This window comes from Scophthalmus maximus, chromosome 16 (assembly GCF_022379125.1).
Source record: "Scophthalmus maximus strain ysfricsl-2021 chromosome 16, ASM2237912v1, whole genome shotgun sequence".
Taxonomy (NCBI): Eukaryota; Metazoa; Chordata; class Actinopteri; order Pleuronectiformes; family Scophthalmidae; genus Scophthalmus; species Scophthalmus maximus.
Genome location: NC_061530.1, coordinates 15,045,001 through 15,063,439, shown reverse-complemented (window position 1 = coordinate 15,063,439; position 18,439 = coordinate 15,045,001). Strand labels below are relative to the sequence as shown.

Sequence of the window (18,439 nt, the reverse complement as noted above, 5' to 3'; positions counted from 1 at the left end):
GCAGTGTCAAAGTACCGCACTAAATGCTCCACCCTGTTTTTATCAGCTGTTATATTTTTGTTCCATCGCAGTTTGTGTCTCATAATTCGCAGGATTTCATTCATTGGCAACATCCCGACGCTGCGAGTCGTGTTCTGCTGCGACTCTGTGAAAACCGGCACACTTCCTCCTCCGCCCTCCTGCTCATTGGTCCAGGAGGATCAGAAGTGACGAACCCCGGCCGCTGATTGGCCGGTTGGAGTCAGACGCTGCACCCCGGCGTGGCGTGGCGTCAAATGTTTGGTTTTTTTATTTCCGGGCGCGATGATGATTTTGAACTGCAGTAACCTCGATCATGTCATCCTGGGGAGATGGTTTTCTTCATCATCATCATCACCATCACACATCACACCACAGCAGCAACCTGAGTCAGAGCAGTGAGCTGACATGTCAGTGTGAGACCACGTGGTTTATATATAAACTTTATACATGAAGTTATGTTCCTGAGGGGAAACATTTACAAAGTCACATTATTAGTGATACGTGTAATGGGCTTAAGGTACCATTCTTAAGGTACCAGAAGATGTATAAAGAATGTCAAAATATATCCAATAATAATAATTGTTTGATATTCTAAAAACTTTTACTTTCGGTACTTCAAATGCCCTTTTATGCTAATACATGGCTGGAAAGAAACTAAAAGCAGTGTTGTAGTATGTTGTGGTACATGTTCTTAACTTGAGTATTTTTTATCCATCTAAACAACATTTCAGATGCAAGTGTTGTACTTTTTACTTTTTTACTACATTTATTCGCCAGCTTTGCAGATTTACTCGATCAATCATTTCAACTGTATATTGGGGATAACACATCAAAGCACCAATAGTTATGGTTGAGTATTCTGCAAGTATTTTTTTTACTTTTGGTACTAGATGTTTTTTGATACTTCTGTACTTTCACTCAACACAACAGTTTTTAATACATATATCTTTTATTTGACACCTACTGTTTTTCTATAGCGTAGTATTGCTACTTTTACTTTGCTGGCATGTATCAACATCAGGGAACTTTGTGTGCAACAGAATCAACCAAACTTCCTCTACCCATGTTGTCCTCAACCTGAAAGAGTCAGATGTTGAACTGGTGTCTGGTCGACACACTGGTCCGACATTCCTCTCTGTCCCGTGTAAACCATTCGAGTCGCTTATCATCCACAGGTAAGAGCTAATAACTGCAGTTTTAAACTAGAAAGGATATATCTGACTCAGTTTGTGTGTGTGTGTGTGTGTGTGTGTGTTTGTGTCAGCAGCCATGTGAATGTGTTCAGTTCTTTATTTTAAAATTATTTTTAAAATTTAAGGAAAAACTGCTCATCGAGGGGAATAGCGAAATAATTCAAGGCTTCTCTGGGATTTACTGAAAAAAGAACAATCTCCTAAAGGTGGTTTGGTGTTGATCTTTTTCAAAGATTCTGTGCAGTAGAGATATTTATCAGACAAAACGAAGAATTAAAAAGAAAGAGAAAGAAAAAGTAGAGCAAAGACTGTTTAAAATGATTTATGAGTGTATTGAAAATATTGTGGATTTTATTTCAGAATAGAATACAGTTTAGATTTGACATGATCATTTAGACTGACAACCTCTCGAGATGCCTCATTGACATTAGGAAAATGTTGACTTCTGGACAGCCGGGACTCGTATGGGATATATATATATATATATATATATACATATATATATATATATATATGTATGTATATATATATAGTCTGATTTGGCTTAGTGCTCTAACATTCCTCATGGCAGCACCTTTTTATTTGGAAGTTTTCAAAGTGAGATGCTGTGATGCGATGACACTAGTCGGCACATCCATCATTGGCCAAATTTTGGCGAGTTAAATCTCGTGACTAAACATCTGCACCAGGCGTCGAATTTGTATCAGATTCTTTGAAATTGAACCTCTCATTAAATGCTCATATTGTTTGTTTAAAAAAAAATTACAAAAAATAAAGGTTCGCCCTGGTGCGTCAGCCTGTAAACATGGATCTCGGGTCAGGTTTGTTTTCGTGGTACTTGAGCCTTTTTCATCTCGACTGACAGGCCGCGGAGAAGATCAGGAATGGATTGCAAGTTATAAGGCATTAAGTTGGTTCCTGACTCTTTGGGGGAAAAAAATAAAAACGGTGCTCCAATTTTGGTATATTTTTAAAAGATCGTCTGCCAAGAAACTGATTCAGGTTAGAGCACTATTCTTGTTTTTCTTCAATAAGAAAAAAAGGGGAAATAAATACATAAATAAGATCATTTAAGCATTCTGCACACCAGAATTGAACAAAACATTGATGCACCTGAAATATTGCAACAACAATCAGCTTTGCAGGACGCCGAAGGGAAACCAGACCCCCTCCCCCTCCCTGTCTCAGAAATTGCCACGGCAACAGTTCTGATGATCCAAAAAGCGACGCAGCTCATTACAAAAATAGACGCAGCTCTGCCATCGACGAGAAACACCTCACTTACAACACGCACTACAAGTATATCGTCATGCACGGGTGGATGCATGCTTTTTTGCAACACCAGAACCGTTACGTGACGCACCGGCTGCTATGACGACCAATGAGACATCTGCTGCAGATGTTTCGAGGGACAGAGGAGGGACAAAATCTCAAAAAGGGGGCAAAACCAACTGATGCCACAATAATATTTTTAAAAAAATAACACCCACAATGATTTTTTAAGAGAAGAAGCAGCGTTGACTCTAGTGGGCTACAGAGAGTAGAGGCGACAACAGGCACACTCTAATATATATTCATCAACGACACAAAAAGGCGATTAAACATTGCACGGTTCTAAGGTGAAAAAGCTTCTCTTTCTTATTTTACTGGTAATATTGAATGGCAGTTTTAGTTTAATGATAAATTAATTTAATGATATACGTGCCCCTTAAACGCAGACTAAGCAGAGCTTCTGATTTCTGCAGAGGGACAAACCAGGTCAGACAGAAACAAACGACGCAACTCGGTTCCTGTTCAGTAATTTGGCAGGTTCTGGTTGTCGGTACAGTCGAGTCACAAGGAGATGGTCTGGGTTCCCTCACTCATCCATCATGTGCCTTATGTCACAAAGCCACTAACTCTTTTTTTTAAACAACACAAATGTGATCTTTTTTTCATCTTTTCTTTTTACAGATCTTAGAGCACTCAAAATCTTACTTTATAACGGAACTGTAAAAACCTGCTGTAAACTGCGAAAAAGGCAAAAGTCTCCATCTCCATCACTTAAACCACCTCTTCCTCCATATTTCATTCCTCCACTTCTGGTCTATTTTGATTAATGATTGAGTAATACCCACGTAAAAATGATCGGCTACATGACGGATCCTGCATGAAGAGATGCACAACAAGGTGGCGAAATGGCAGAGAATGAAGTTGACTTTTAAAATGTTATCTACTTCAAATCTAAAACATCTTTGAAAGACCCTTGGCCTGACTGTGAAACAGAAACCGAGGCCAAGAGCTTAGCAAAAATGTGTTGTTGTTTATTTTAATTTTTATTTTAATCCATCTTGAACTATTTGTTTAGTTACAGCTACAAAAAAAACCACAAAAACAAGCAGAATGTGGTCAAGGCCCTCACGAAGCTGACGTTCATCCCCAAGGATGAGAAATGTATAGCTGTCAAAGACTGTGAAGCTTCTTCTTCTTCTTTTTCCCGCTGTCTTTGCCTGGAAGCTGAACCACGACATTCTTAGCCACTCCGGGGGCTTCCGTCTCCGGTGCGCTGCATTCGGGCCTGCACCAGCTCCTTGGACACCCTCTTGGGGTCCCGGGCCAGGCCCAGGAAGCACATGGAGTCGATGAAACAAGTGGTGAGGTTCAACTTGCAGCCAAACTCACTGGTCGCGTAGTCATAGGGAAATGTGTGATGGTAGTTGTGGTATCCCTCGCCTGTAAGGAACGGCAAACAAGAGGTGAGCAGTTCAGACAATAAACAAACACTTCCACCAACAGGAAACTGGTTCTTGAACTGGTTTCGTTAAGGGTTATTTGAACATTGGTGACGTTTAGGGCTGCAACTAACGATTCTTTTCATAATTGATTCATCTGTCCATTATTTTCTCGATTAATCGATTAGTTGTTTGGTCCATAAAATTGTGAAAAATGTCGATCATGTTTCCCAAATCCCAAGATGATGTTTTGTTTTGTCCACACACCAAATATATTTAGATTACTGTCACAGAGGAGCAAAGAAACCAGAAAATATTCACATTTAAGAAGCTGAAATCAGAGGATTTTTCATAAAAACTACTTGAATCGATGAATCCATTGTCAAAATAGTTGGCGATTAATTTAGTAATCGATTACTAATCGACTAACTGTTGCAGCTCTAGTGCCGTTGAGTGAACCGGCCTCCGTTTCCAGCAGTTTAGCAAAGGACCATCTGTAACCATGGACGCGTCATCACAGCAGGGCAAAGCGGAAGTAAACAGTATAGCATGATGGCTGAGGATTGACTGCAAAGCATTTGTTTTCGCTATTGCAGATATTTTTTCACCATGAAAAAAGGAGCATGGACCAACTTCTCATGATAAGAAGACAAAGACGGAAAAAAAAACAGCCTTGCATTGACAACAACAACACGTCGACCCATGTCAGGCTCATCAGGGTTCGCACCGAAGAACCAGCAGCTTTTTGGTGAAAGCAGTTTTGTCCTCGGTCGAAACATGACAAACTGTTCCTTGTTCCTGGTTGGTGGAAAAGGGCTAACAAACTGATTAAGGCCCATATTATTCTACATTTTAAAAAACGCTAATTTATTCTCTTAAACCACGACAAGGACATAAAGAAGGTTTAAAAATCAAACACAAGAGAAAGTCTCTGAGGTCTAAAGACGCAGGCTTCAGGCTTTAAAAAGGGGCTTCAGGCCTGCAACAATTGGTAGATTAAATTGATTGACAGGAACTATATCGATAATCAATTACATATTTGAAAACAAAAAGGCAAAATTATCTGTTTCCAGCGTCTCCGATGTGACAATGTGGCGCTTTCCTCTGCTTTCTTTCATTGTAAACTACTTTCTGGTGCTTTATATTAATTTACTGACAATGGAAATAATCATTAATTGCAGATCTAATGGGCATAAATAAAGTAAATAAATAGAATAACTCCCGAGACCCTGAACTAGTAATTACTTCAATCTTTAGCCCATTTCTCACATAGGATCTCTGGATGAGGCTTAAAAAGGTGTCCCATTTGTTTTATGATATTCCACACTGATCATTGTTTGTCAACTTATTGGAAATACGCTGCACTGACTCTAATGTCAGCAACAGTTGCACATATCAACACTGAGGCAGTGCTGCACTACGCAATAGGATCTTGTGATAAATTCATAACACCATAACTCACGAGTCTATAACACAATGATGCTCCTTTTACAACATTAAAAAATAATACCCGGACAGGATTGAAGTACTCCCCCAAAAAGTGAACGCGAACATGAATCACCACTGCATTATTCACTGGACTTTGTGGCTCTAAATTACTCAATAAATTCCTCTTTTTTTTCACAACGAGATCACACTTTCGTATGTTCTTCCTACCTATGGCGCTGAATGTGACAAACTTGTTCTCCCTGGGGTTGATGGTCTTGTCGTAGGGCCGGTTCCCCCACATGTGCGCCGCGCTGTTGACCAGCCAGGTGGCGTTCAGCACCAAGGTGTAGCGCAGCAGCGCCGGAACAAAGTAGGCCACCCACAGGGACTCCCCCCACAGGTACCAAGGCACAGACATGGGGATGAAGAAGCACATGAGCAGCACCGACGGCTTGTAATACCTGTTGGAGGAGAGACAAGTGGGCGGAGGAGGAGCTCAGTATTTACTCAGCGCAACGTAAACAAGTGCCTGACAGAAGTGGGATTGTTCACTCCCTCACTTTCCCCCCCATGACACCGTTCTCATTGAAACCTATCTTAAGTAAATCTCTATGTACATGTTCGTAATTGTCACCTTGTTGAACCAGAATGACTAACACAACCTGCATTGCAGACACAATAATCCAGTGTTTAAGTAGGTGAAGTTTATTCGTCCTTACCTATATTTGTTAAATTGTCCGAAAATAAAACATTTTGAAACTTTGAAAACCACACGACAAAAAAGGAGTAATTATTTTAATGTTTCTAGAAGTGTAAAAAAGTCCTTATCCATACTTACTTTCTTTGAAACATTACAACTTTGTCAGACAGCAGGTCGCTGAGCTCCAGCTTGCGTCCCTTCTCGATGACGTCGGGGTGTTTGCGCACCATCAACCAGCCGATGTGAGCGAAGAAGAAGCCTCGGACGGCGTTGTGGGGGTCGGCGTCCGTCTCCGAATATTTGTGGTGAACCCTGTGGTCTCGGGCCCATTCAAAGATATCATTCTGTGGGTCGAAGGCAAGACGGAGATTACACACACACCGTAGACACAAGGTGGTATTTACTCGGTAATGAAAACTGCTATCATGGCAACGTCAAGTGTGCGCTTGTGCGACTGCAGGCGCCGTGCGATCTGTCACTTTCGGGTACCTGAAATGCCATGGAGTTAGCAGCACCGAGGAAGATCCTCAGCGGTAACGAGGCCTTGTAGGATCTGTGACTCCACAGGCGATGTGCTCCCGCAGTGACTCCTAAAGCACTTATCAAAAAGCAAAGTACAGCTGTGGGGAGAAAATGCATCACAACCGATTAGTTTGACCACATACCACTAATCTCCTCCGGTCAAAAGCACCTTATCGAATTGATACGGCGGATGGCACGTGTGTCTTGCATCAGACATTTTCTGTACACGTGTTGCTGTTGGGGTTAGGGCTGGGAGGGGGGGCAGTCCAGCAACAAGTCAATCAACATGAGTGTAACTGAAGGAGATCAGCCTTATCAATTAAATCAATGTGCTATAGCATTTGCAAAAGAAAAAACTGTAAAAGTCCTTTCCTGTTAAATCAAATTTGTGAATTTACTCCAAAATGCTTTCAACAATACAAATAAAGGAATCAGCCCAACTTCACCGCACAAAATATGTGCGTTTTGAAACCTGATCTGCTCTGTACTAGCTGAGAAACGATGCATATTCCATGGCACCGTGACACTCACTGGGTAATGTAACTACGTCACATCAGACGACGACTGGACGGATGAGACCATTAGATGATTGCATGTGTGTGTTAAGACCGGAAGCATTCGAAGTCCAGCGTCTTTGGTTTCAAATTAATGAAAAATTGCGCGACGTTAAGTGGCTTCTGTTCCGTGGGAATCTGCCTTTCCTACTCTTATTGTCGGGCTGTGATGCTTAATTTACATTATCAAATTCATTTGCTGATGATTTTCCAGAGTCACAGTTTCCAAGATCCCATGTTGAGATCTTAACATTTCTCTTTCTTTGTCCGCCAAATTATCCAAAACCCCCAAATAGTCTGACATTCACAGTTTTTTCTTGATTATTGAATAATTCTAAAGATCAATCCGTTGCCATGTTCATTTTTCCGCCGATCCAACTCCCCAATTACTCAACAAAATGATCTAAGCTCCTCCACGTTGGTTGCCCAACAGCAAGCTCTCTCTCCTCCTTATGTCGGGGAACAAAAGCTATGTCCCTGACAAGCAGCAGCGAGCGTTTGCAGCTTTTTTCCACACGATGGCTGTGACATTAAATGTCTCTGATGACATGCGGGGGCCTCATCTACACTCTGCCCCTATACAATGCAGGAGGATACTGGGAGGATTATGCTGCGATCTGAGCGACCATGTTTTTTTTTGCATGCAGCAGTTGGTGAGGAAGTGGGGCTGACATAACAGCTGTGATTACATATACATATATATATACTTATACACATATGTATATATATACATATGTGTATAAGTATATATATGTATATGTGCATAAGTATATATATGTATATATATACACACACACACTTATACATATATATATATATATACTTATACTTATACATATACACACACACATATATCTATATCTATTTCTATAGATATAGATATATGAGAAGAAATGCATTGACTAGGATAAAAGCCCACACGTCCACGTGAATACAGGTGATGTAACAGGTAGAAAGGTGGTGTACTCACACCAGAGCAAGGTCAGGGGCGATGCTGAGGGGACGAGGAAGACGCCGTACGCGGCGCCCGCGTGCAACACGCTCATGAGCAGGACGTTCTTCCACACGATGACACTGGCCGGCTTGGGGCCCTCTCTCTCCCTGTACGTGTGATCAAAGACGTCCTCGATGGGGGCCTCCGGGGCAACGCTCCCGTTGCTGCCGTTGCCGTCGCACTTGTGTTGCTGTGGCTGTTGCTGCTGCTGCTGCTGCTTCTTCTTCTTCGTCGTCTCCGACGCCTCCGCCTCCGTCATCGTCGTGGCCGCTGCGGTTTGGGCGATGCTGTGAGCGGCGGCAAACGGGAGAGACGTCGGTGACGAGCTGAAGCTAAAACAACATCGTCACACGTTCGTTCATTTATTTATTTATTTATGTATTCATTTTTAAACGTCGCTTTTCAGCGGGCGAGCGAGCCGCTGGGTGTTCACGTAACGAGGATGCTCGACGCTCCGTCGCGGTTGCATAACACTGATGTTACACCGGTAGCGAGGGAGAGAGAGTGACAAAATGAAAAAAAAGCACAAAACAAATGGTACGGTAGACAAATAAAAACAACTCACCAAAAGAGGAAGGCAAGGCGAGTGGAAATGTTCTCCGGCTGTGGAGGGATACAAAAAAAGAAAAGACGACACAGCTGCTGTGGGAAAAGCAAGCGCGGCAGCAGCTCTGCGAGGGAGAGCAAGCGAGAGTCGTCCGATCGGCAGCGAACGCATCAAGGGGAAGCCGGAGCCAGAGGTGCGAGCGGCCAATCAGCGCGCGTAGCTCGCCGCGAGCTCGGCCTCTGATTGGCCGCCTCTTTATCTGCTGTTCACCTTCTTTTTTTCTCACTCGCCTGCCAGATGTATATTTACCTCCTCGTGAGCGCAGCTGCCGGAGCTCTGCTGTCTAGACACGTATCGAACTGACCGCACACAACATTTCCATTTCCACGCGTGGATTTGAAACGAAGCTACAGAGGAGAAAAAAGAAGAAGAGTTATACATTAGCTTCGACCTCTGCCCCACCGCCCACAGGGGAAACACAGAGCTGCGTGCCGTGGCACGTCATCCTCACCCATGCACCCCGAAAGAAAAGCCCTGGGAATTATGATAGATAGGTATATTTATTATATACAGTTAAATAAAACAGTTTGCCCGAATTAACTTTTTGGATTTGTGAAGTTGAGCTTACAGTGTGAGATTTGCCTATTTTCAAATGTTAATGTAGGTAATCATAATCATAACTGTTGTTATGATTATTATTGCTAACTGTTAAGCCTTGTGGTGTGGAAATGTTATGCTTTGGGATAGTTGTCACAACCAGTGACACAGTACTGGATGCAGATGACTAACAGTCAAGAGAGTGAAGGTGATACGGGCTTCTAGAAGTCAAAAGCCACCGTGAACAACCAAAAGAAACACAAGCTCAAGTTTCGGAACGGCCCCCCACAGTCTCCTGACCTGAAAATCACAGACAATCTGAGATCACGGTTTGGTAAACAGAACATGTGGCGCGTCAAGACAGCCTAAAAACTTCTCAGAACTTGAAGTGATCTGCAGGGAGAGTGGGGGGAAACTTCCCAACAAGAATAGAAAGACTCTTTGGCAACAAAAAGCTGTGATATCTGTGATTACTGACACTTTTGAACACTTTGCCACAATTACTGTTTAATCTCTCTCTCTCTCTACTTATTAAATTAATGAAATCAAAACTTCAAACTGCATTAACATTTTAAGAAACATTACTTTTAAATGTGTTTTTGTTACAAGGGTTTTATTCACTTCTTTACAACAGAAATTGAACATTAGAGGCAATAAAGTAAAACTTTTAAGAAAAGAATCATGTCCACCCTTTTAGGCTGCACATAAAGGGTTTGCACTCTTCATTTCAAATGATGTAACAAAGAAGATTCATTGATGGATTACTGGGATTAGCTGGGCACAAAAGACGCATAAATGAGATTAAACAGCAAGAAAGGCTACAAGGAGACACAAAACAACTGCAAAAAGACAGAGAACAGACACGACGGTGCACAGAACAAGCATAAAGGGACACAAAACCACCACAAAAAGGTGCAAAACAACTCAGTGTCTCTTTCCCTCTGGGGTTTTGCTCCTATGTAGAAGAGGTGGGGGCCCATTACATGTCTGCTGCCAGGGGGCTTTTGTGTTATAACCAATGAACTGAGGTGCTATTGGGCTGGGGAGGCAGTTTACAGATCTACTTCAAGGGGCCTGACACAGAAGGGGACCAGCACCAGTGGGTGGTTTTAAGCTGCAAGACCCACATTTTGATGGTCTGTCTCCACCTAGTGGAGAAATGAGGCAGCACAGGCAGCCGCCACTCTTCTCATGTCGTTGCAAACGCGGCTAACCCACTTCCCCAAAGAATCTCCATCCAGACACCAGCAGCAGAAAAGGCCTCACAGCTGATGAATTCATGCCACCGGCTGACATCATTTGCAGCATCCACATGACGGCATCAGCCGGCGCCTGTATTTACTTCTGGTCCAGTTAGCTGCTGCTGCTGCTGCTGCTGCTGCTGCTGCAATGGAGGTAAACAGGGACGAAGCGGAGCGCTGCATCGATATCGCAACTGCGGCGCTGACCAGCGACCAGCCGGAGAAGGCGCAGAGGTTCCTGGAGAAGGCGCAGAGGCTCTTCCCGACAGAGAAGGCGCAGGGTGAGTCAAAATGGCCGTGCTGGAGTCCAAAAAAGAAGGGTTGACGCGGCTTCAGCACGGGGAGGTCGGCGATGCTGCAGCATCATCACCTGCAGCATCACCTGCATCCCGGATGAGCGCTGCAGCGGCACGGCAGCCGGGGCCTGTGATGGAGCACCGCAGCTTTAGTCTCTTGGTGCACAAACCAGCTACTGTATGTGGGAATATGGTTTCAAAGACAAATTGAAAACTGCCCCGGTGGTAGCAGTTGTAGCTTTGCTCATGAAATAGCCTGGACACCATGTAAACCAACCCACGACGCCGTTGACTGACTTTATAGGTTTAGTTATGTAACAGAGAAAACAGTCGACAGTGTTATCACTGTGTTCATTGTTTTATACAAGGGCCACACACACACACACACACACACACACACACACAACCCTGCAGTGGTTGGCACTGATGTCTCACAGCAAGAAGGTTCCTGGTTCGAATCCCAGTTTGCTCCGGGCCCACAGGCTAAAGACGCACAGACTGGTGGTGTTAAGGTGAATTGGAGACTCTACGTTGACCCTAGGAGTGAATGGTTGTTGTGTCTCTGTGTGTCGGCGCTGTGATAGTTCTCTTTGACTCTGGCTGTACATTGTACAGTATGTGTGTCACATTAATATGCACTATACTGTAAATATTGTGATATAATTGTTTGATTGAAACCTTGGTAGTCTCAACCATTTTGATAGTCCGATAATCACTAGTGTTAGTGTTAGTTAGTTAGTTAGTTAGTAAGTTACCAAAGAGTAGCATTTTAATTTCGTTGTATGTACTTATCTACAATGACAATGTAGTCAGTTCAATTCAATTAGCGTAGTTTTCTGGGTTTTGTATTGGATTGTGTTTCAGACAAAACAAGCAACATGAGGACACGTCTTACGTCTCACTGCGTGACTCAGAAATGAAATTAAGCATTAATTGTAGTATTAAATAAGACTATAGATATGCAAAAATTGAATTATTGTAATGTTTCTGTTCTGAGGGTTATATGACCAATATTCGAGCTGATTGTAAAAAGTCTGCTAAAATATTTTCACAAGTGTTAATCATTCAGTATATTGAGGCAGTTTATCAAACGCAAATAAATCAGACACGGAAACACACAGGGCTGAAAACACAATCTCAGTACTAGATTCCCAAGGCTGCCACATTGTCTTCTCTGATATGAATATTTCATGATATTTACTCTCTAAGTGTTGCTGGACCTGCCTTGTTAATCTGACCACGATTAGGGGAGAAATTATCTCTCAATCGCTCCTCCCTCTATATGCACTTGTGTTGGATGCCTGAGTATCTTCTAATGCTCACAGCAGCGTTTTTTGTGTGTGTCTTGGTTCTAGTTCTGCTGAACCTCATTGCAAAGAATGGATTCACACCCAGACGAGGCAGCAGCCACTCCGAGTTCAGTGGGAGCTCGGGGCCTCGACAGCGGCAGACCACCGGTGAAGATACGACTCCTGGAGAAAAGCCCTCGGACACCTCGAAATCCTACACGGCGGATCAGCTCGATGCTGTGAGGAGGTGAGGCTGATACTCATGTGAATCTGGTGTTGGAAAGAAATGGTCACTCTGCGGGGTTATGTCCGACCTTCATATGGAACCTGACGTGTAGAACTCCTGTGTTTTCTACACAGGGTGAAACAATGCAAAGACTTCTACGAGATTCTCGGCGTCCAGAAGGACGCGCCCGAGGACGAACTCAAAAGATCGTACAGGAAACTTGCTTTGAAATTCCATCCAGACAAGAACCACGCTCCGGGTGCTACAGAGGCATTCAAAGGTACAAACTGCGGTTCAACGCCTGATTAGAGGCATACCAAACTCGATTTTGCTTTGTGAAGCTCAAACATTATTTGACTTTTAATATTTCCTTTTCCTGGAAGCTATCGGGAATGCGTATGCCGTCCTGAGTAACGCGAACAAAAGACAGCAGTACGACCAGTGTGAAGAAGAGAGGAGACATCCTTCGAGTCACGGCGCTGGCGACGGGAACTTCGAGCCCGATATTTCCCCTGAGGACCTCTTCAATATGTTCTTCGGAGGAGGCTACCCGTCAAGTCAGTCACCACTTTGGGTTTTCATGCCAGGGTATACAGTAGCGGTTATGATCTGCATATTAAGTGCTACGTGTGCTTAATGAATCTAGGTAATGCCAACGTGTACAGCAATGGGCGGATGCGTCAGCCAAGGCGAGAGAGAAGGGAGCGACAGCGAGAAGTGAGTGTGATGTAATTGTCTGAGCCCCGTCTAGATACATAATAATGTAGTGTTACTGTTAAACCACCAGAGGGGGACATAAAACGATCTGTCATTTTTACCTTTTGAGTTGCATACATAAAAGAGGCTTGGACCAGACGTCTGTCATGTTTCCTTTGCAGGGTGGCCTTGCTCTCTTCGTGCAGGTCATGCCCATCCTCATCCTGGTCATCGTGTCGGCTCTCAGTCAGATCATGGTCAACAGCCCCCCCTACAGCCTCAGCTTCAGGCCGTGAGTGTGAGCCCTGCTCCGTGAGCCTCTCCGAAAAAAAGAGGGACGTTAAACAACACAACTTGCAAGAGAGTTAGACAAAAGATTATCTTCACGTTACCTGAATATTCTGCACAATCCAAAACCCTGGCTTGTTCCATGATTGTTAATTGAAATCAAAGAATGGCGACTGTTTGAAATGGTTTATAGATTAACAGCCCCCAAAACAGATTCGCTTTCATAGTGCTTGAAGTTATCTTGCAACCTCAGACAGATAAATTGTGACTCTTCAATTTCTTTGTGTCTGATTTGATGTTGCTTCAGTTTGTTCCACGTAACCACAGCCAGTCTTCTGTGTTTGCCGGCCTCATGTGCCTGGCCTCTTTCTATTATTCTGGCCCGTATGCGGTCCGTTATCAGCCCTGAGTCGCGTCAACAGAGGCGGACGGTGCCAGATCTGTCATCCTTGTCGTATTGAACGTCGGCCACACTTTGTCTTATCTTCATGCAGGTCGGCAGGTTACACTCAGAAGAGGCTGACTGAGAGCCTGAAGGTGCCATATTATGTGGGGGAGCATTTCTCCAAAGAGTTCACGGGACTGAATCGGAAGAATTTGGAGCGGACGGTGGAGGAGGATTATATTTCCAACCTCCGCAACAATTGCTGGAAGGAGAAACAACAAAGTATGCTCTGGGAAAACGATCAAAAAACCTATTCTGATTCTTATTTGACCCCCCTCATATGTGTTTCATGGATTGTTTCTGTTCTCTCCTACAGAGGAAGGCATGTTATACAGAGCTCGCTATTTTGGAGACACTGATCTGTACCAAAGAGCACAGAGGGCTCGCACACCGAGCTGCGCCAAGCTGTCTGAGATCACAGCTTCACTACATGGTTGAGGCTGCTTTCATAATCAAAAGCAGGTCTCCAGAATAATACTTTTCCTTCCAAACACATTTTGTAGTGGCTCCCTGCATGATTTGTTTCATTCATTCATTGTTTTCTTGTTGTTGTTTTTTCTTGTTGTCCTCCAGGTTTCCAGAATCAACACACAAGACTGCTGACTGTAAATAACATGAGCTTTAACAATCCGGAGAATGAAGACGACTCAACAAGCAACACAAACAAACCAGCACCAGTCTGCATCAAACTGAACACACACAGGTTGAAACTATGAATTTCATTATGTAAAGTTTAAATACAATATTAATATACTGCTATGAAATGGAAAAGCCACTTGAAATAGCTTGCACCCCCCCCCCCCCCCCCCCCCCAATCTCATCTGACAAGATCTGGGTTCTCAGTTCTGACTGGAAGCCATGGAACTGGCACAGGTCACATTATGTTCTTTTTGGTTTTTTTAAAGAGTGCATTATGAGGCCAGAGCGTGGTGAGGGTACAGTAAGTACTGTCACACAGGATGTGGTTCATGTAGCAGTTGATTAGATACCACAGCGAATGCTTCCTCTTTATTTCATGCAGCCAAATCAGGAGAGGAGTCTGAGGGAGGATTTGCTTTTTTTGACTTCAAATGCACATTGTGAAACTATGCAGGAATAATGTGAAACCTCCGATGAATATACACTTGTGTCTAAGGTTTGTCAAATGTACGAACACGGAGAATTGTGCATGTGTGTGTCTGTGTGTGTGTGTGTGTGTGCGTGTGTGTGTGCGTGAGGTAACGATTAGGAAATGTCCCTTTACACTTCGCCTCCTTTTCTTGTTTTAAGGATAGCATTATATAACGTAGCTTGATGGCTCTTCATAAAACATGCCAAAAGAACGAGAGACGTGCCTACCCACAAAGTGGGGCTTTGACTGGTTGTAGCGTTGGAGAGTAATGTCTTATCTGTTGGGGGGAAAAGCAGTCTTTGTCACCCTTCTTATGCTATTTATTCTTTGTTGTATAATAAAAATGAAGAAAAACAGACAGAACCAATGCAGGATCTTGCAAAAGTTTTCCACCATGTTTTTACTCCCTGGATGAAAATAAACGTGGATGCTTGAAACGTGTCGGACGCGACTCATTTCTCTGAGCGGAACAAGGCGCGGAATGTGGAAACAAAAGCACAGTCAGCACATTCGGCACATGAAAAGCTCTGCCAGCTGGCTGGCTGACTGCGACTGGGAACTGGAAAACATGGCTGTGTGCACGTTCGCGCTGTGGGTCGACGTGCGGCATGTGCCCCGGCAGTGACTTGCAGCAAATTGCTTTGTACTCAGCTGTTTTTGGCAGTGGTTGCCCTTTTTGGTGTCTTTGATTTCCACACTTTCCGTCATTGTTGTGCATGATATGGCCGTTTCATGTGCCTGTCAGCTGATCCATATGACGATATAGCTGAACTTTATTCCTCACCATGTCTTTGTGTTAGTATGGTTTCATACGGGAAGCGACTTAACATAGCAGAATTTTTGAAATTTAAAGTTTAAATATAGTATAAAACTGCAAACAGATCATTTAGATCTGACAAGGTTCATGAGAAAAGATGACCCAAAAAAAGGAGAGAATTGTTATAAAAATAATTTATTTGCGATCATGTAAATACAAAACTCAGTGCAATGTTATGAGCATTTGAATATCAAATAAATAAAGTTGAAAGCAGGACAAGGTCCACACAGATACAGGATCAAGTTACATTTGAATTATTAGCCACGGCTTACACATAGAGGCAAGCACTGGTCGGCCTGTGCTTCAGTCACCAAGGTCCCTAAATGTTTGCTTATTGTACACTGCGTCACTTTGAGTACATTTCAGTTAACTGCCTTGGGGAAGAAAGGGGAAAAAAAGGGAAAAACAAAACACAATGGTCTTCAATGAATATAACCATGTAGCTAGCTGCCATCGTGTGGTTTCAATAGAAACTGAGGTACGTTCTTTAACACTTGCAAATAAAGAAAATGCCGTTTACCATATATAGCATGACGGTGACACGTTGTAATAACAAATCTGAAATGTCGATGAGGAGCAGCACCTGCTCCCGGTACCATAAACTTCAACTACCTTACAGTAGAAACAACAGGCAACATCCTGACACCTTGCAGAGAAGGCATCAACACATACAGTCATAGTAATTATGAGGCCCTTCTGTGAGATTTACTGGGCTTTTTTCTTTTTTTTTTTGCATTTCTCAACATTCCTCAATGAACAGTTCTTCGGAACAATACAGCTTCTTTTTTATCACGCGGAATCCGGTGCTGAGTTTGAGAGCTTGCCTCACCACCGGAGTGGATGGAGACTTTGTGCTGAAAAGTCCTTGGATTTTGGGCCACAGCCCACCAGACTCCAGCCTCAACACCAGGGTCAGCTGGAAGGTGGGGACGAGGTAGGGGTCCACAGAGAGCTGGGCCATGCTCTCACAGACGGCCCCTTGCTCCACACACAGGTCAATGAGCGCCCCCCTCAGACCGCAGGGCTCGCTGGCCGCCAGGTGGAGGAGCTCCTGTCCGATGTGCTCCAGGAGCTTCTCGGGGATGAGCAGCTTGCCGCACCGCAGGGCACAGTCCGAGTCCTTGGCTTCTCGCAGGCTTCTCGCGATGACGTCCACCACGTCTTTCAGGATCGTCTCCTCCATTGGGTCGTAGAACAGCTCCTCTTTGGAGGGAGACAGGTCACCGGAGATGTCGGACCCTGTTGAGGAGACAGCACTGGGTTAGAGCCGGGAACCAAGGGGAGAATCAAATACGTCACTTATTACAAAGATGACATGCTAGATGTGTTTTGCCACCATTGTTCTCACCTGAGTCTGAGAGATCACCCCTGCTGCCATTGTTGTACCCCAGCTCAAGGCTGCTGTTGGCAGGTGAGCTGAAGTCGGTCAGCCTCTGCACCAGTTTGCCCCAGGACAGCCTCCTGGGGCTGCCCTCCACTGGGGATGGGGGTGAGCCGCTGGTTTCAGTGGGTGCACAGAGCGCAGGCATGTTTGTCCCTTTTCTGTGGTCAGCTGTTCGTGGGGAAACGCGGAACAACAAACTTAGAATATAGGACAGTGGGTACAGTCAACGAGTAACACACATTTGAAGTAAAGCTTGCTGTGGGGGCAAGTTTGGAGCAACAGCATCTTTGTTTGGAGGCAGCCAGCAACTGTTCAAAATTGCCTAATAATCTATACAAAATAACATTAGTAATATGGTACTTACCGGTTATTTAATAAACGTTGCTGTGCAGGTCCGTCGTCAGCGTCACGGCGGTGGTTTCAATGGTTATTGTCTGTGAAAAACAAGTGTCGACCAACTTCTGCTCGCCGCGTCTCGTCCGCTTCGCACCAGCTGCCCGACTTCTGCGCTCCGTCCTGCAACAATGGATATATAGGGGCTGCGAGGCCGCGCCCCCCCGCCTCTGCGGCCGGCCAATCAAAAAGAGAGGCACGCCATCTGACCTGTATCCTGCCTGGTTACATGCCAGCAGAGAAGAAGGACAAACAGGAGGAGGGGGGAGGAATGGGGGTTGATGAATAGCAGCCAGGGCCCGGTGTTGTGGAAATGTACAGGGACTTGCCTGGACATGCAGGGATCATATAGCGGAACTGTATTTTCTTCTTTGTTTATAAGATCTCACCATCAGCATTGATAGACACCTCCGCTGCTGGCATACTGTACGTGCAGCCGGACTATTGACAGCGCTGGATGGGAGTCCATGCAGGCAAGGCTCGGCCCCTTCAGTGTTGCAGTGCACATTACGTCACTTGTTTTGCAGAAGCATTACATCAGTTTTTTCTCGGCTGCCACACAGAGGTGCAAACAACACACAATCAGCTGCATAGTACAACACTGGGTACATGATAAGATAGTCATTACATTTTGATATATATATATGCATAAAGATAAGTGGCACCTCATTTTGCATTTATACTAAAACAAAATATTGTTTATAAAAATACAAAAACAAAAAAACATGCACAACAATGACAATGCACCAGCAGAGAAGCTGGTAAAATATCATCATTAGCATCTATCGTATTATTTGTTCCTGTTTTTTCAAATATGTTCTGATTTTAAAAAGGCACTGCATGAAAAAAGAAATACAAACACATTGTCATGACTAATGGTAAAAAACACAAGCAAATAGCATGAAACCTGAAAAAGCAAAGCACAAACTAGTGTTGAGATTCTATCCGGCCTTTCTGTACCCGACATACTGTAATGTTTGCTCAAG

General features: G+C 44.0%; 3 protein-coding genes across 4 annotated transcripts; 1 reads left to right on the top strand and 2 right to left on the bottom strand.

Moving 5' to 3' along the window:
• Positions 1-1,520: 1,520 nt before the first annotated feature.
• scd (stearoyl-CoA desaturase (delta-9-desaturase)) lies at positions 1,521-8,837 on the bottom strand. 2 transcript variants are annotated; one of them, XM_035612833.2, is made up of 6 exons: positions 8,689-8,837; positions 8,100-8,410; positions 6,543-6,673; positions 6,192-6,397; positions 5,582-5,814; positions 1,521-3,926 (listed from the first exon to the last, which is right to left on the bottom strand). In XM_035612833.2, the coding sequence occupies exons 2-6, from the start codon at positions 8,380-8,382 to the stop codon at positions 3,727-3,729; spliced, it is 1,053 nt and encodes a 350-aa protein (XP_035468726.1). In that variant the 5' UTR covers positions 8,383-8,410; positions 8,689-8,837; the 3' UTR covers positions 1,521-3,726. The 2 variants fall into 2 exon arrangements, with proteins under 2 accessions (XP_035468726.1, XP_035468725.1); XM_035612832.2 differs by having other exon boundaries at positions 8,100-8,455; positions 8,689-8,836.
• A 319-nt stretch (positions 8,838-9,156) lies between these two features.
• dnajb12b (DnaJ heat shock protein family (Hsp40) member B12b) lies at positions 9,157-15,215 on the top strand. Its single transcript, XM_035612831.2, has 9 exons — positions 9,157-10,789; positions 12,160-12,340; positions 12,454-12,599; positions 12,703-12,876; positions 12,966-13,036; positions 13,198-13,307; positions 13,798-13,970; positions 14,065-14,210; positions 14,322-15,215. Exons 1-8 carry the CDS (start codon positions 10,657-10,659, stop codon positions 14,184-14,186), a joined length of 1,110 nt encoding a protein of 369 aa, XP_035468724.1. The 5' UTR covers positions 9,157-10,656; the 3' UTR covers positions 14,187-14,210; positions 14,322-15,215.
• Positions 15,216-15,795: 580 nt separating this feature from the next.
• ddit4 (DNA-damage-inducible transcript 4) lies at positions 15,796-17,583 on the bottom strand. The gene is made up of 3 exons (XM_035611906.2): positions 17,425-17,583; positions 17,025-17,228; positions 15,796-16,915 (listed from the first exon to the last, which is right to left on the bottom strand). Exons 2-3 carry the CDS (start codon positions 17,203-17,205, stop codon positions 16,416-16,418), a joined length of 681 nt encoding a protein of 226 aa, XP_035467799.1. The 5' UTR covers positions 17,206-17,228; positions 17,425-17,583; the 3' UTR covers positions 15,796-16,415.
• Between the last annotated feature and the right edge of the window lie 856 nt (positions 17,584-18,439).

What these genes read in the sequence shown, in the direction of transcription:
- scd (XM_035612833.2), bottom strand. Translation starts at nt 8,382, where the DNA reads ATGACGGAGGCGGAGGCGTCGGAGACGACGAAGAAGAAGAAGCAGCAG. An exon ending in GCCCCTGACCTTGCTCTGGT is followed by an intron (nt 6,674 to 8,099) that starts GTGAGTACACCA and finishes TTCTCCCCACAG; the next exon opens with CTGTACTTTGCTTTTTGATA. An exon ending in GTTGTAATGTTTCAAAGAAA is followed by an intron (nt 5,815 to 6,191) that starts GTAAGTATGGAT and finishes CTCCTCCAACAG; the next exon opens with GTATTACAAGCCGTCGGTGC.
- dnajb12b (XM_035612831.2), top strand. Translation starts at nt 10,657, where the DNA reads ATGGAGGTAAACAGGGACGAAGCGGAGCGCTGCATCGATATCGCAACT. An exon ending in CCCGACAGAGAAGGCGCAGG is followed by an intron (nt 10,790 to 12,159) that starts GTGAGTCAAAAT and finishes TCTTGGTTCTAG; the next exon opens with TTCTGCTGAACCTCATTGCA. An exon ending in GAAGGGAGCGACAGCGAGAA is followed by an intron (nt 13,037 to 13,197) that starts GTGAGTGTGATG and finishes TTTCCTTTGCAG; the next exon opens with GGTGGCCTTGCTCTCTTCGT.
- ddit4 (XM_035611906.2), bottom strand. Translation starts at nt 17,205, where the DNA reads ATGCCTGCGCTCTGTGCACCCACTGAAACCAGCGGCTCACCCCCATCC. An exon ending in GGGTGATCTCTCAGACTCAG is followed by an intron (nt 16,916 to 17,024) that starts GTGAGAACAATG and finishes TCTCCTCAACAG; the next exon opens with GGTCCGACATCTCCGGTGAC.